The 17,342-nt window shown below is 39.1% G+C and overlaps 2 protein-coding genes and 1 long non-coding RNA gene across 3 annotated transcripts in view; 1 reads left to right on the forward strand and 2 right to left on the reverse strand.

Moving 5' to 3' along the window:
• LOC146521387 (uncharacterized) overlaps positions 1-17,342 on the forward strand; it is a 208,346-nt gene that overhangs the window by 142,876 nt on the left and 48,128 nt on the right. The gene's annotated exons all lie outside the window — the stretch shown is intronic.
• On the reverse strand, positions 3-7,006 carry LOC146521395 (coxsackievirus and adenovirus receptor homolog). Its single transcript, XM_085155308.1, has 3 exons — positions 6,405-7,006; positions 3,089-3,451; positions 3-2,850 (listed from the first exon to the last, which is right to left on the reverse strand). Exons 1-3 carry the CDS (start codon positions 6,475-6,477, stop codon positions 2,687-2,689), a joined length of 600 nt encoding a protein of 199 aa, XP_085011434.1. The 5' UTR covers positions 6,478-7,006; the 3' UTR covers positions 3-2,686.
• Positions 13,880-17,309, reverse strand: LOC146521396 (low affinity immunoglobulin gamma Fc region receptor III-like). The gene is made up of 6 exons (XM_085147053.1): positions 17,294-17,309; positions 16,153-16,446; positions 15,828-16,073; positions 15,538-15,741; positions 15,327-15,410; positions 13,880-14,033 (listed from the first exon to the last, which is right to left on the reverse strand). The coding sequence occupies exons 1-6, from the start codon at positions 17,307-17,309 to the stop codon at positions 13,990-13,992; spliced, it is 888 nt and encodes a 295-aa protein (XP_085003179.1). The 3' UTR covers positions 13,880-13,989.

A 17,342-nucleotide genomic window follows, 5' to 3' on the forward strand; every position in this document is an offset into this window, starting at 1 on the left:
GTGTCTCTTATTTTTCTTAAAAACAAAAATAAGGTAAAAAAAAAAAATCTGGTAATTCTTTGTTTTTACATTCATTGGGCCCCAATCAGCCCAAATATCAAAGAGAAATTAAAAATGCATGCAGTGGAAGAGTTCGGGTTAGGAGGTTAAGTTACGTTCGGACAACAAACGACTGAAAAAGTAAGTCCCATAAAGTCATGTGTCCACTGTGCAGCTGTGTTGATATAATGAGTGAATGATTTGATCTTTTCACTGCCTGCTGTGTTTCCTCGACTCCTGAGCAAAGATAAAGAGTCAGTTCAGACCTGCAGTTGGTCCTCGTGGTGTTTTGAACTTGAATTCAGCCTGATTTGTTTTTCATGTCTTCTCCTCCATCATCAGTTATCAGGAGAGCAGACAGTCAAAGTACAAGAATTCAAACAAACACAGAGATTCTACTTACAGAGCAGACACAGCACAGATGTTTCCTTCATCGTCCTTCTCACTCATTTGAGCTTTTTTTCATTTCTCTCACTGACACCAAGTAAAGCCCGCCCTCTTCCTCTGAGCACCAGCTTTCTATTGGTTCAAAGACAGAGGATAACTAAATTCTTATAAAAATGCAAGATATAAACTATAAACATGTATCTTTTAATGCAATGAGCTTGCTCAGACATTTGGCAATTCACACAGCTGGAAAGAAAAATCAGAAACAAGTCAGATCTCCTCTGCTCTCAGTGATCTGCAGTTTGGTTGATGAACAAATCCATGTCCATGTAGTTACGTCCCCCTCAGTGAGAGAGGCAGATATGAGCTGAAACACAGGAATCAAACCAGGGACGCTGCTGTTATGGAGCTGAACTGGAACCATTCAGACACTGAGGCCCTCTGAACACATTTTAATTACAGCTGTGCAGAGACACACTGATGACTGACTGGAACACTATGATTCACATGTTACATTAACACCATCCTCACACATGGTTTATATATGGCCACTAGAGGGAGATGTTGGACTTTACATACTAACATGGATACAAGCAGATCAGCACAATCACTACAGCTGAGTTTCATATGTGTTTAATGATTACAGAAGGCCTTTTATGTTTGCACAAGTATGTGATTAGCACAATTATGAAAGGAAATGTTGTCTGTTGGAACACGCGTTCAGGCCACCCCTGGTTTAAACCTACACATTTTTATATTACTTTTTCTAGTATTTTTCTAAACATATATTATTATCAAAAGCTGGAGCTAAAAATACACTCAACTGCATCATCACTTAAACTGTTTGAAAGGAAATCAACACAATGTCTTTATGAATCTTGATGAGAATGATGACCTTCATGAAGAACATCTCTTCCTTTTAGCCTGACCTTCCCAAAGTGTGTTAATGTTAATGGCCAGAGGGAGTGTTCGCCCAGGGCGCCAAACAGGCTAGGACCGCCACTGGGCTCGCCCCCTAACTAACATAAACAGATGCTAGAATGTTTTCCTGTTTTATTTTTCCAATGTGTGCCTTATTTCTTCTATCCTCCTACCTATGGCACAGAAATCAATCTCAATGCCGTCTTTGTAAGACCAAAAACTAAACCAATAAAATAAGAACGCAGGCAAAACAGAAATATCTTATATACATTTATTTGGCTGTTAGGTGCAGCAGGGTATGTACTGGTTAAGGTAACCTGGCTCCTTCACTTAGATCCAGTCAAACTCTGAGGTCATGTTGTGAGCTGCTAACTTCCGGGTTAGGTTGCATGTTATCACACTGTACATCTTTCATTTTAAAGTTAACAGAAACATTTTTAATTGTCTAATTATATGATTTCTAGATGTAATATTTAAAATAATATAGGTCTGGTCTCTGGTCAGATGGGCGCCAACGAAATGCTGAACGCATAACCTGGCCCAGTTTACACTCCAAATACCCTCTCAAGTCTGTTTCTTATATGAAAACTTGAAGGCTTGTATATCTTTTAGAGTTTCTGTTTATTATGTGGGTAAAAACAGAATATGACATGGTCATGGTGATTGGACACATGCACAACAATTCAAGGTGAAATAAAACCGGCATCACCAGTTTCCTGAAGTCAGAAAGCCTCTGATTAAAATAATACTACTAATAATTACAGCCACAGAAAATGTAAAGAAAGAAAAACAGCCCACATCCATTAAGAACTAACATATGTGAAACTTTCTCAGTGAACAAATTAGCATAAACAATTCTATAGAAATAAAGCAGAAATATATGAAAAGCTTTTGGAATATTTAAAATGAAGTAAAAATTGGACAGTAACAGACTGAAGAGTCTCCTTCATGGAAGGTAAAGTTAAATGAAGCCTGTGCTTCCCACTGCATGAATCGTCCCAGTTCAAAGGAAGGAAATGTCGGACTCTGCAGATACAATGAAATGTGTTGGTTTCATTTTAATGTAATTACACTTAAAAATCTGTCAAAAAAGTAACATTTGATCAATGGATTCTTAATGCTTTCAGACAGATATTAACTGTCTATAATGCCATGAACTTTTTCCTTTCTGCAGATGTAAAATGTAAAACTAAAATCTGGAAGTGTCTGACAGGTACCTGATAGATGTTTAGTGTTATTGATTTCTGTCTTTCAACATGTTCAGTGACACGACTGAAAATAAAAGCACAAGAATCACAGTTAAGCTGACATTTCAAACAGGCTGAAATTCAACGGGAGGCTAGTATGAATCCTGACTCTGTTGTTGTTTATGTTTTCTGTAGATCAAGAAACCAACAACAGCAGCAACAACAAGCACAGCAGAAACTGACAGACCAACTATCAGCCCAACAGATCCATCCTCCTTCCCTCCACCTTCATCTTTGTTGTCTCCTCCTGTGTGACCTGCAGGTGAGAAACAGGTGTGAGGTGTCAGCTGTCAGGTAGGTGATGAGTGAAGAACAGAACAGAATCCATTTCCTCTTCAAACTGCTGTCAGACATTATCTACTGCACTCTGATCACATCACTCAGACCAGCTGCTTTCTACAAAGTCTCATCAACAACATCTTTAGAAACAAACATCAACAACCAGGAAGCAGCTTCACCTCTGATCACACACACACTCAGCTCTACTCACTCACCTGGAGGATCGACTCTCAGTGTGATGATGCTGATAGGCTCATTATCTAAAACACCTCTCTTCCTGCGCTTTGCTTCTCTTTGGACCACACGACACTCGTATGTTCCAGCATCATTAATCGTCACATCTTTAAGAATCAAAGACACGTCTCCATCCTTCATCTTTCTGTCCTGCAGATCCACCCGGTTCTTAAAAGATGGATGCTGTTCGTCTGGATTGAGCCTCTTATCCCGAAACAGAAGCACATATTCTTCCCCCAGGTCAGCTCTGCTCCACTCCACAATAATAATGACGTTGTTGTTTGGAGCTCGACATGGCAGAGTGACGTTCTTCTGTCCAGATTTAGCTGGGATGATTTTCTGATCTGAAAGAGGAGAAAAGAAGTAAAAAGTTTAAAAAAAAAACCCACACATAGCTGAGAGGGTAAAGGTCAAAGTACAACTGTTCACTTCTACAGTTAATGAGGGTGACGGACACTTGTGTCAAACCTCATTTTTCACATTTTTTTGACACTGCTTTTAAAGTATGTTCTAAAGGAAGGTTGTTTCACTTTGTTATCTGCAATAAATAAGGAGCTAATTCTGAACATTAACTGTTGTAATAAATGTTTGGTACACTGGGGTTCTCAAAAATGATTTAAACAGAAGATCACAAAGACTTCCACATGACAACAACATGTCCTGATAATAAGTGAACATAATGTGTGAGAGAAAGCAGCCTCTCATTATCAGACACTGTGAGTCTCTGCTGCCTTTATGTAGCTACAGCTGTTTGTATACACTGAACTAAAAGCTTTGTAGCTGCATACTGACTCCTGAAACTACAACACATCACACTGACACACACAAAGTGTCATTTATGTGTCCATCTGACAAAGGTTTCTGTTGGGACAGCAGGGGGAGACAGGTTTTGACTCAGATGCCCTCCAGTGTAGTCCACCAAAATCCTGACTGTGCATTAGTGGAAGTGGATGACACAGGAATCTGTGACTGCAGAGACATTTTCATTGTTCTTCACACTCGTTTTCACTTCAGCTCTTTTTATGTTAGATCTGCTCTCTTCTCTCCGGCTGGCTGACGAACCAACAACAACACGAGCAGGAACGAACCACAGACCGGTTTTATCACATACTGACAGCAGAGCTCTCTGCATGCAGACAGTCCCTGAACAGTGGCTGCACCACCTCTGCTGGACTCTAAACTCCTCTTTACACATATTCTTCTCACAGAGAGAGTGGGTGGAGTTTGTGTTAACATCACACAGACTCCACCCAGCCTCATGCTGCAGTAGGTAGAGGTACAGGTCACAGCTGTAGCTGTAGCTACTACCTAGAGTGGCACCTACAGATGCCAGTATTATTTGCTGCAGCAGTTGCCTCTATGTGGAGGTGATGCCACGATCTGCTGAGCAGAAAGTCGTGCTCTGTTTTTAAGTGTTTTCAGGAAACTGCTATAAGGTTGGGTTTTTTTTATTTCTCTTTTTGTCCAGCAAAATCAGAATGTCAACACTGCAGTTAACTTTAAAAATGCCTCGTGCCCCTCACAACGTAAGAAGCACCCAGGCAAGTCAGTGCAATCATTTATTAATCTACTGATCTGTGTCTGTGATCGTGAACATGTTTCATAAAAATTGACATAAATATACACACAGCAGGAAATATTTCTGCTTTACCTGCATTGTTTTGTTTTTTTCTGGACAGATAAGTATGCGTTTATTCTGTTTTAACTGGAAAGCTTTTGCATCCTTTGAAGTATTTAGTAAAGGAGTGTGCTGGATATCTTCCATTTTTTAGGAAGGTACAGCCTCTCCATTCAAAACTATTCTACATCCATGCATGTACATGTTCCTGTGTGCCATGTTTAATTATTTAAGAAAGAACAAAACCTGATCATCTAAACAAGTTTGTTCTTTTAAGTTTCAGTTTGTCTTCAGTTCTCTTGCAATAAATAAGTTTTAGTTGAGACTAAATCACTAAATAAATAATAGCACACAGATTACATGAAATATAACTGTTCCACCATCACTTTCTCCAACCAGAGATATTGTCATATTGACAGGTGATAACATTTTATAAAGAATATAACGATCAAAAGCGTTATTATTACTCTTATTATTATTATTTACCCGTGAGAACAAGATATACAGTTTTTGCTGCTACTGTCTGACTCTTAAGGATATTATTAAGGTAAACACATTAATTCATATTCCTTCAGCAGATAATCAGCGTCATACAAAGTGCTTACGCCAAAGAAAGTCATCAGAGAAAATAGAGATTTTTGTTCAGAAAGTTACCATGGCGATTAAAAGAGCCACCTTCATGAAACTAAAAACTGACTCGAGTTAACTTGCCAACTTCTTAATCTTGCTTCATAGTCACATCCTTCTCTACAAAACATACCACACTATGTGAGTGTGCCACAGATAGTTTCTGAGTGCCGACTTGAGCTTGTGCTATCCTTTTTTTGGTACCGCAGTTGATTCTCACCTACAGGCCAGTGGACACTCTTTCAATGATGAGGATGTTCACATCCTGGACAGGGAGGAACGCTGGTTTGACTGTGGCGCGGAGTCAAGGAGGTTTACGTGAAAAGGGAAAGACCATCTCTGAATCAAGGAGGGGGCCTAAGGGTACATCTGTCACCATCTTACAGCCATTCCCCAACTCTCTGTGAATGGTACTCATGGCCATTGTTCATTGGTCTGATCCCTGGCTATGACAATTGCATATTAATGTTTAAGAAAGTGACCTCCCAGCCCATTGTTCATTAGTGGGCTGGTTTCTGTGATTTTACAAATGTACTGTTTATAAGGTTGGAGAAACCTGCAGTCAGCTGAGACTGAAGAACTTGGATGAGTAACGAAACGTTTCTCCCAATGAAAACTTTTTGGGATTGTAATTTCACTGTGGAACTTTTCTACCATTGATAGTTAGGGATGAATAACTAGCAGAATAACCGACTATGCCACAGGGCGACAAACTAGCATGGGGGCGTTCACGGAGTGCATGGGTGGGGCCTCCACCGTAGCTCAGGAGCAAAACAAATTCTGTTTTCCTTTCTTTACCGACAACTGCTAATTAACAGTGGTTAGCTCAGGGGCTGCTGCCGCCCCAGAATTAAGATTAAGATTACAAATTTTAAACTTTCACTAATGTTTACAAGCACTGCTGCCATCTTGGATTGTGAACTTCTTTCACTTTCTAAAGTTGAACGTAACCGTGAAATTGCCCACAGAAAAATAAAACACGCTTACAAACCATCATTCCTTCTGTTTATCTCTGTGGGGGGTTTCTTTAGTTTCCAAAAGTTAAATCTCACCTGCTGAGACAAACACGAAGACGCCGACTAACAGCGAAATGGAGCAAAGCGGAGCATATGTTGGAGGAGCCATTTCCGTATTTAGCTTCCAAGCTAATACGGAAAGGTGGGTTCTCCAGGTGATGAAGTCATGTGACTTACCTTATTTTAAGTCACATGATTCACGTACGACCCAATAAAAAGTACAAGCGCTAAGACCCAAGTGACACAGTGGTCCGCTAACAACCAGCTAACCACGGATCATGAGGCAAAAATCCCCATAGGTTGTGAGGAGCTCCTGCAGGTTGATGGCAGTAACGGGGGAGTCACACTGGCTGTTCAGCGACCCCCCTGGCAATCACCTGTTGCTAGGGAAAAAATCCCTAGTAACAATTTTCCGACAGGATGACAAAATTCTCCCTAATTATTTTGGTTGCTAGCATACTGATGCAGCTGTATTTGAACGGAAGTGATGGATTTGTGGATAAACACCACGCAGTTACACCCGATCTGTAACAAACGTTAAAAATGACAGGAGGAGAAAACAGTGTTTCCTTTAAAAAGTAAAAGTTGGACTTACTTAAACACATTACAATGTGTAGCGCTGAGGCACAACATTTACTTTGAACACAAACCGTGTTAATCATTTGGTTTGTGGGTCACTTTTTTTAGAATTTCATTAAATCCATTAATAAACGAAAAATTACTACTGACAAATTTGCCCCAAGAGGATTTCTGAAGTAGTTCTTATCACAGCGATTTAGCTTAAAGTGGTTATTTAGTTATTAACTTGATGCTGACAAACTTCAGTCAGACAGGTTTGATTGAGAGTCAGAGACACTTGTATATTTCTGTTTGGGAAGTGCAGATGGATGTAAGCATTACTTTGGAACATGTTACTGTAATAACAGTATATTACAGTAAAAGAGTAGTGTAATGGGTTTAAACTTTGCTTTTTGTTGTACTGTTTTATTTTGTTTTCTAAGTAGGATTGGGATTTGTGTTAGTGTGTGGGACTGTAGCCTCATGTTTATTTTAATTGGTAATTATATGAAAATGCGTTTCAGGTCACATGACAGAGTAACACCTATCTTAAAAAATTGTAAAATAAATTAGTTTCTCCAGTGAGTAATTAAGTAACATTACTGCATTACTATCCCCACTAATGGAGACTCTGAAAAGAATAAGCAGAAGAGAATGGACTGATGGACGGATGCCCTCTCATTGGGCATTTGAAACAGAGCAGTATGTTTCTACCTGTCTCCACATATGAACATGTACTTAGATATAGTAGCACTAACATCTCCAGATCTATAAGTTTGCCTGCTGCTTTAAAAAGTAAACTGGAGCTTTCCAGCTGACCCGCCTTAGCAGCTATAAATTTCCTGGTAATTAAAAATTACTAAGAAACTTTGGAACACTGCAGTATAATTAACAAATGTGATGGCCACACATGGGTAAAATCATGTATTCTCTTCATTAGTGTGGTTTACAGTTATTTCAGTAATATAATTCAGTGATGTCTGTACTTAAATCTAACAGTGATATTATGAAGCACAGCTATAATAGCATTGTGTGATTTTCCTAAAAATGTTTCCGTTATATTAATATGTTTCTCTTTCTTTGAGTTACCTTGTTTGGGGAGGTGGCTGTTCCCTGTCTGAGCAAAAGGCGTGGCCAAGGGCTGAGGACTTTGAAAACACAATGCCTGCTCAGCAGGACCAATCAAGTGCTTGTCATAAACTGTTTTTATTTTTCTTCTTTTTTTAAGGTTTAGTTGCGTTTTGTTGTGCTTGTTTTGTATTGGAGTTTGTTTTTGTTGTTTTGTTTTGTTTATTGTGTAAATGGTTTGGGCAAACCGCTACAAAGGTTACCCTCCTGTCTCTTTGTATTTAGGTCAGTGTTTGAGTGAAGTTTCATCTACTTTGCTTAGTTACATATATTATATTTAGTTTACCTCTTTCGGCCCACTACTTTGTCTTTCTGAATGCATTTTTTTGTTTGTTTGTTTGCTTGTTGTTGTTTTTTTGTTTTTGTTTTTTTTTGGGGGGAGTAAAATAAAAAAGAAATTTGAAGACATTTTTCCTGTGTCCTCTATGCCTCTATGTCACGATTGATTTTCTCAGTGCACAATGATCAATGTGATTGAAAAGAGACTAAATAGTTTGTGACACATAGAAATTGATTACACAGCTGGAGAAAATTGGGTGGTGGAAGACTTACATACAAGACAGTCTAAGTTATTTGATGCAACCTTTAACTATTTGTCAAATGTACAGACTCAATATCTGGTTTAACCCTTAGATGCACACGTGGGGTCAAAAATGACCTCTTACTGCTAGACACAATATTCTGAATTAGTCAGCCAGGGTTTGCACCTGGGTCTAGTACTGTCTCCCCAATTGCTGTATGGAAGATGTTCATGTCTGATAATATAATAGAAGAGGTGCTGACATGCACAAAGATGGAGGCACGAAGAGTAGCCACAGGCAGGGGAAAAGAGTGGAAAAATGTAATCAAACATAAGCTCCTGGCCTTCATTTGATTGACCATTCTTGCAAGAAGTGAGAAGAACTGGGATGTATCAGTCGGTGTGCTTTTTGGGAGTCCTCTGCATAACCCATTGTACAAGGCCACTATGTCAATTCAAAGATTTGAAGATATTCACCGTTTCTTGCACTTTGATGACAAGAGGACCAGACCCTACCGACTGAAAACAAACCACATGGCAGCTTTCTGCTACATATGGGGTCTGTTCCTGGTCAACTGCAGGCAGAAATTCATCCTCAGTGATTGTGTTACAGTGGATGAACAACTTATGCCTTTCAGAGGGAAGACCCAGCTTCTTCAGTATATGCAGAGCAAGCATACAAAAGTGATAGAAGGATACAAAAACTGCAATTTCTTAAAATTAATGAAAAAATAAATAAAAATGCAAAGGGCCTCATGTCACAAACATGTTTTATGAGGAATAACTCAAATATGAAAATATTACAACTCTTTGTTTTAAAGATTTTGAAGAATAACAACCGAGTTTATAGCAAAATGCATTGTTTCTATTTGGGGTCATTTTTGACCCCACTCGTGGAAGAGTGTAGGTGTTGGTAGGTTGTGCATCCAAGGGTTAAAAACACAGGGACTTACATGTAGGGTAAAAATTTCCAGTTTATCAAATCCCACCAAACAGTCCTTACCTTTAAATCTAAGCTCTCTTCTTCCTCTCCCGTCCTGTCTTTCTTATCTTTCTCCATCTCTGGCTGAAGCTCTGTCTTTTCTCTCCCTGTGAAATACAGCAGCTCAACCTTTAGCTACAAGACACTGTGAGACAAACTGCACACAAACAGTTTGTGTGTGTGCTAATGTCTGTTGAGGTGATTTAAACAATGCATGTGAAACGACCTGACAAAACATTACTCCCTTTATGCTCCTCTTTTGTAGTGTTAGATAGATGTGGCTCGATGTAGCAACTACAAATGAAGGACGTCTGCACCCAAGTAAAACAAAAATCCACCAACCTACTTTAATCCCTGATATGGTACATGACTTTGCCTCTTTTACCTCTTTTTATGCGACATTCCCGAGTGATTAATACACAAATAGGATTGCCTTTCATGTGTTACTGTTTAGGCTCAAATAGGTTTGATTTTTGAAATAATGAGTCTCTTCTGAAAATATTAGGAGTACAGATATTTGTTTCAAAATGTAGGGAGTAGAAGTAAAAAGTTGTTGAAAAATGAATGCTCAAGTAAAGTACAGATACCTGAAAAGTACAAGAACAAAATATTTGTACTTTCTACTTCCTACCTCTGAAAGTAATTGAGTAAAAGCTTAACCACTAAATGCTTTACGTGTTTTCGACATGACATTCATCTGTAACCAGTAAAGTGAAGATTTAATCCTGGTTCAGCTGGACTTACAGATTCATTAACGATCTGTTAATCCATCTGAAGCTCAGACTTCAGTCGACCTGCCAGATGACCTCTCAAATGTAATTTTAAACACTTACTGTTGTTGTGAGAAATCTCTGAAACCTTCAAACACTCTTCTGATCATCAGTATGGAAATGGAAATATTATCCACTGAGAGCAAATAGACGAAATAAAGAAAAAAGTGACCAAACAAGGATAGTGGTTTGGTCACTGGCTGCACTAAAAAGCCACAAACAACAATCAAACCCGTACTTTGTCAGCTGTTTTCTATGACACACCTCAGACCAGTTTGACTTCATAGCATCACCTTAGCAACCACATTCCAACATCAACATAGAAAAGACTTCTGTCCAAAAGCAGAGCAGCAGAAAGTAACAACGTTTTCCTGTTATACATTCATCTGTGCATTACGAAGCAGCTGATGTTTTTTGTACTACAAATACTAATCAGTCTTGAAATACACAGCAGTGGGGGTTCAAATGTGTTGCCTTATTTTTTCAGTATTTTAATTCATCATAAGCACAAGTGCATTATAAATCCACATAGAAGGGTTTCTGTTAAAAGCTGAAATTAAACTATTTTTAATAACTGCAATTCCAAGAATGATGGATTTCAACTTTTAAAGACTCATATGACCATGTGTGATAGCTGGATGCTCAAAACTAGTTTTAATACATGAAAGCGCCCATTTGTACCTTAATTTCATTAACAGTTGGATCTCTGTTTCCAAGTATTCTGAATACTGACATTTCCTCTAAAAAGATCTGAAGCAATCGATGAAAACAGTTTTGTGGTTGTGGTGAAGTGAGTCACATGAAGAGTGTCACATTTCATTAAGGTCACATCATGACAGTGATTATCAGCTTTCTTTATTAACTCTTTCAGTTTAATCCCCAGAGCTCAATAACCTTTTAATGTGCGTCATAATCACATCCCTGTCTACAAATACATACTGCAGGTTGCCTTTCATGTGTTACTGTTTATGCTTAAATAGATTTGATGTTTAAAGGCTTGCAGTGATGTGAAATAATGAGCCTGTTCTGAAAATGTAAGAACTAGAAATTACAGATATATTTTTTAAAATGTAGGAAGTAAAAGTGGAAAGTTGTCAGAAAAAAACTACATAAGTAAATGACAGATATCTGAAAATTCTACTTGCACACAGTGACAAAGTATTTGTACTTCATTACTTCCCACCTCTGTGAGTACCCGAGTAAAAGCTTAAACCAGCCAACAGTAAATCAAATGCTTCACACTCACATTAACTCCACAAAACATTCATCTGTAACCAGTAAAGTGAAGCTTTAATCCTGGTTCAGATGGATTAACATTAACAATCTGTTAATCCAGTGAAGCTCACAGACTTCATCAACCTGTCAGATTATCTAAAAGACTGAAAGACGTCATTTTAAACACTTACTGTTGTGCTGAAGGATCTCTGAAACCCTCAAATATTCTTCTGATCATCAGGATTGAAAACCTTTCCACCGAAAGAAAACACGAAAAAGAAGAAAGAAAAAGAAAAAAATCTTTGAGGACAGTGACCTTGGTTTGGTCTCTGGCCGCACTAAACAGCCCCAGTGAACAATCTAACCCGTATTTTCCCGTCAGCTGTTTTATACGACACGCCTTAGACCTGTTTGACTTCATAGCATCACTGTTGCAACCACATTCCCTGACTTCTCAAGTGACAGGATCTGATTCTCTGTATTTGTCAAATACCATAAATATACTTAAAATAGCCGAAATGTATACACAGCTGAGGGGTTTAAATCTCTTTAAGTCTCCTGATTCTTTTGACATTTTGATTCCTCATAACGAAATGTCCAAGATAAAGCCACATGAACGTTTCAGGGCTGAAAATGGAATTTGAGCTGAAACCAAATCAACTCCAAGTGCACGATGGGATATATCATGTTTAAAGCAATTTTACTAATTTAATATCTATGACAAAGACAAACAGAAACACACCCTGCTTGATCTTTTGTCTGATAATTCATTGGTGAAAACTTGAAAAACTGCATTTTGGGAAAATTGTGAAGACTCATATCACCATGTGGAGTAGCTGGCTGCTCAAAACTAGTTGTAATACATAAACAGTCTCATTTTGACCTTACTTCACTAACATTTCGGTCTCTGTTTCCAAGTATTCTCAGCACTGACATTTCCTCTAAAAGGATCTGAAGGAATCTCTAAAAACAGTTTTGTGTTTGTGGTGAAGTGAGTTACATGAAGAGTGTCACATTTCATAAAGGTCTGCTTTTGTTATATTGTGGTCAGATGGGTTCAGCAGTCAGTGTTTGTTGTTGGTACAGCTGAAATCTGGGTGTGTCGTTTCATATCATCTCAAATGTCCGGCTGTAAAAGTAAATTCATCAAGGACTAAATGGTTGAGTGAAAATTAATCAGCAGCTTCTCTGATTATAGTTTTATTATTTTCCTCTTTATTCTTCTTCCACTGAAACATGCCAGCATGATCAGTAAAAGGCAGCAAAACAAATGTGGTAAAACTCAGCAGGAGAGAAGAGAGGAGGAACAAAGTGTGACCAGGAGGGACCAGGTCTGTTTCTCTGAGCTGGCATTGACTGAAAAACAGTTTATAGTCAAACAGTAAAAACTTTGAATAAAATATTGAAAATCGAATCTAAGGAGCTTGGAACGAAAAGCGCCTGGACTTCTTTAAGTTTCTTGAAGACGTTTCACCTCTCATCATTTCATATGAGCTGTTCGCACTAAAGTAAAAACCATCACTTATGCAGAGACCCTTTCGGCGCCAGCTGCAAGGCTGGAGCTGAACGCCCTCGAGCACATTTAACCATTAAGTAGTTACGATGGCTCCCTCTCTTTTCCCTTCCTGGTAAAGCACCTTTCCAGTAAAGCTAGTTAGATGCTGCATCCTGCTGGAAGCACTGGGGAGAGTGCAGTTGCACTTGTTCCTGTGCACTTGCCTCACAAGTATAAACGCTATAAATGATACAGCTGAATCAAAGGTATCGAGCCCATTTTGAAAATGTCAGTACAAAGACAGGAAGTGGTCAAATGCTTTTCCACAGCTGTCACAAATTCCTGAGTTTGAGGTTTATCAGATGCCAAAACCCTTCAGCTCTGTAATAATAAAACTGCGGTGGGTTTTTTGGATGTAGCTGCTGCTGGTTGGTTTCAAGGTGAGAAAATAATCTCTGTCATCAAACAGACACCTTTACTGTACTGAAGCTGTTATAACCACTGCATGATCCTGCTATTTTTAGTCCGCAGCTGCTGACTGATGTTCGCTTTGCACTAAAGACAGGTGGGTGTCAGTTAGCCACAACAAAACAGCAACAAATCAGATTTTCCACAGGACATATTCTAGAAACCCAGAGACCCACATGAGAAACACAACTGACACTGACATTTTATTGATGCTACAGAAATATGGCAAAAATACACACACACAGATATATATATATATATATATATATATATATATATATATATATATATATATATATATATATATATATATACACATATAAAAAGTTTATATTGTTGATTTTGCACTAAAAGGCAATTTTTTAACTCTATTAACTAGAAAAAAGACATAAAAATCTCTGTGACGTGTGGATGTCCTCTGGTCTGAGGTGCTGGGGGGACCAGTTAGAGACCAGCAGCTGGATGTCAGTGGTTGGACTGGTGGACTACTTCACTGAAGAGTAGATGACGTCTGGCTCTGATTTAAAGTCTGAACACAAACACACACAGTTCAAAAAACAATATTTCCGGCAAATGTTCTTAATACAAGTGTAGTTTAGTGAAATAGAAATAGTTCCTCTTTTGCATGAAAGAAAACATTTTCCTTTCCAAGCAAGACGACAATTTGATGTACTGGCTTTAGTCAGGATGTGGTTAGCTTGGCTCTGTCAAAAGCTGGAGATTAAGATCAGCTGTACATCCGGTCGTCTGCTGTCTGATTGTCCATAACTGACACTTCCTGTTCTCACTGCTGAATAGACTGCAGGTGGATCACTTTCTCCACAATAAAACACAGAGAAATTACTGCAGTTATAACAACAACACTACACATTACAGTTTATGCAGCTGCATGAGATTAATAAAAACCTTTTAAATAACAGCAGGTTTTCAGAGTTTCTTTTGTTTTCTCCACTATTGCAAAACAGGATTTGACGTCAGAGTTGGAAGATGTTTCTAAGAAAAAGTAGGTGGATATCTTTTGATCATCCTTTGATTCAGACAGGCACATTTTACCACAAACCAAACCTGCAACCCGAAAAGGTCCTCACAACACGAACAGTACCATGTGCATGGCATACTGCAGTGAGAGTTTTCATCAGTGTCAATTCAATTCAATTCAATTTTATTTATATAGCGCCAAATCACAACAAAAGTCGCCTCAAGGCGCTTTATAGATACAGAGAAAAGCCCAACAATCATATGACCCCCTATGAGCAAGCACTTTGGCGACAGTGGGAAGGAAAAACTCCCTTTTAACAGGAAGAAACCTCCGGCAGAACCAGGCTCAGGGAGGGGCGGCCATCTGCTGCGACCGGTTGGGGTGAGAGAAGGAAGACAGGATAAAGACATGACAGACAACAGTTAATGGGAATAACAGGAAGCAGCTGCTGTGGTTTTAAAAACAGAATTTTAAAAAGGTCACAGTTGTTAGCAGGATTGGAAAGAACAATTTATGATCAGACTGAACAGAGCACACACACATCTGAGCCCAACCTGATTTATTGCTTAATTGTGTCACTGAAAGATGGTCTGTGGGCTCCATATAAGGTGTACCAGTGGCTAAATCTGCAACACCAGGCCAAAGGTGGTTGAAAGAAAATGATGCTAAACTGTATTTGAACCAAACAACACTGAGATATACAGTAACATTCATCCAGGTCCTTATGACTCTGCAACATTAGCTGTGAGAAGTAACTGGATTAAACGCCTGACTGGAACGGAACAACTCCTCTAGCAGGATTTTCCTAGCAGGTCCTGAAAAATAACCAAAACAACAATTTACCTTTGTTTTGCTGCTGGCGATGTGATATTTGGACGTATGTGATTTCAGTGTTGATGTCATTTCCCATGTTTGCCTCGTGTTCAGCTGCAGTGAATTTAAAATGAAAAAAAGAAAGACTAAAACTCTGAAAGAACATTTAATCTGAGAAAGTTGTTTAAAAGAAAGAGAAAAAAACTAACAAAAACACTAAAATTAGAAGTCTGAGTCTCACCTTCAGGTTTCCTGTGAACACATCGTCTCACCAGCAGAACCAGTAACACCAGTAGAACCGCAACACAGGCTGATCCAATACATGACAACACAGAGAGAACAGGAGGAGAGAGTGATGGAGGAAGAGTGATGGAGGTGGAACCAGGAGGAGAGCTGGATGTAGGTGGAGGTGTGGATGTAGGTGGAGGTGTGGTGGCGTCTTCCCCTAAAATAAAGCAAACACAGTCATTAAGTTGTCGTCACATTGTGAATGTTGAAAGCTGCAGAAACACAGACAGGTGAGTGTGTCACCTGTGACAGTGATCCAGCTGGATGGAGACTCTCCATGACCGCTGATGTCACACTTGTAGAGGCCTTCATCAGACCTGGAAACATGCTGGATGGTCATGTGACCTGTAGGCTGCTTCCTGATGAGGGAGCCATCTTTATAGAAAGCAGCTGGGAGGTTGGAGGGAGTGGTCTTTGTTTTACAGAGCAGAGTGACGTCATCTCCCTCCATCACAGGGAGGACAGGACTCTGCAGGATCACTGATCCACCTCAACACAGAGACAAACTACAGCATTTCATCCATTTACACACAGCTTCATCAACACTAACTCCACACACTCAGCTTACCAGTGACTGTCAGGTTAACCATGTTACTGATGGGACCCTCTCTGGACTCACACCAGTAAACTCCACTGTCTGACAGGATGATGTAGCTGATGTTACAAGAAGAATTAGCTTTTTTTCCCCACCCATCTCCACACTGACTGGTGTTTCCTATATTTGTGTTTCTCCTCAGAGTCCATCCAGCAGAGCTGTCGTCCTCCTCACAGCTCAGAGACACAAAGTCTCCTTTAAAGAACTGAGAGCTGCTGGGACTCACAGTCAGACGAGCTGTGAGGGTTACAATGAGAAACTGATGATCTGTTAAGAGTTTTTTTCAAAAAGCATCTGCAAACATGAACCCAATCAGGTCATATCAGTGAGCATTTCTCAGGTTTAAACTGTGACAGAAGAAGGTTACTGACCTTGGTTTGTTGTGCAGCTCAGCAGTGAGATCAGAACTAAAGAGAAATGACACTCAGGTTGATTTGAGGTGAACATAAAGAACAACTCCACACAAACAGCACTAACAACTGGACCGCTATGATGCCTCTAATACTAAAATCATTTCAACAGCAGTTTCTGAACAGCAACTATTGAAAGATCTCACGAACATTCTGTTTCCCGTACCTCTAGTTTGGCATTTTTAAAAAGCAGCTCTGAAAATGAGCAACATTGTTTTAACAGCAATAATTAAAATAATTATTTTTATTTGCACTGACTATACTGTGGGTATTTACAAAATATTTAGTGTAATTAAATACCACAGTACACTCATGTGTCCACTGTGCAGCTGTGTTGATATAATGAGTGAATGATTTGATCTTTTCACTGCCTGCTGTGTTTCCTCGACTCCTGAGCAAAGATAAAGAGTCAGTTCAGACCTGCAGTTGGTCCTCGTGGTGTTTTGAACTTGAATTCAGCCTGATTTGTTTTTCATGTCTTCTCCTCCATCATCAGTTATCAGGAGAGCAGACAGTCAAAGTACAAGAATTCAAACAAACACAGAGATTCTACTTACAGAGCAGACACAGCACAGATGTTTCCTTCATCGTCCTTCTCACTCATTTGAGCTTTTTTTCATTTCTCACTGACACCAAGTAAAGCCCGCCCTCTTCCTCTGAGCACCAGCTTTCTATTGGTTCAAATACAGAGGTGGGGGACTCACTTATTTTCCTCTTCATTTAACGATGCAAGTGTTAATCTATTCAAAACAC

Source organism: Neolamprologus multifasciatus, chromosome 3 (assembly GCF_963576455.1).
Source record: "Neolamprologus multifasciatus chromosome 3, fNeoMul1.2, whole genome shotgun sequence".
NCBI lineage: Eukaryota > Metazoa > Chordata > Actinopteri > Cichliformes > Cichlidae > Neolamprologus > Neolamprologus multifasciatus.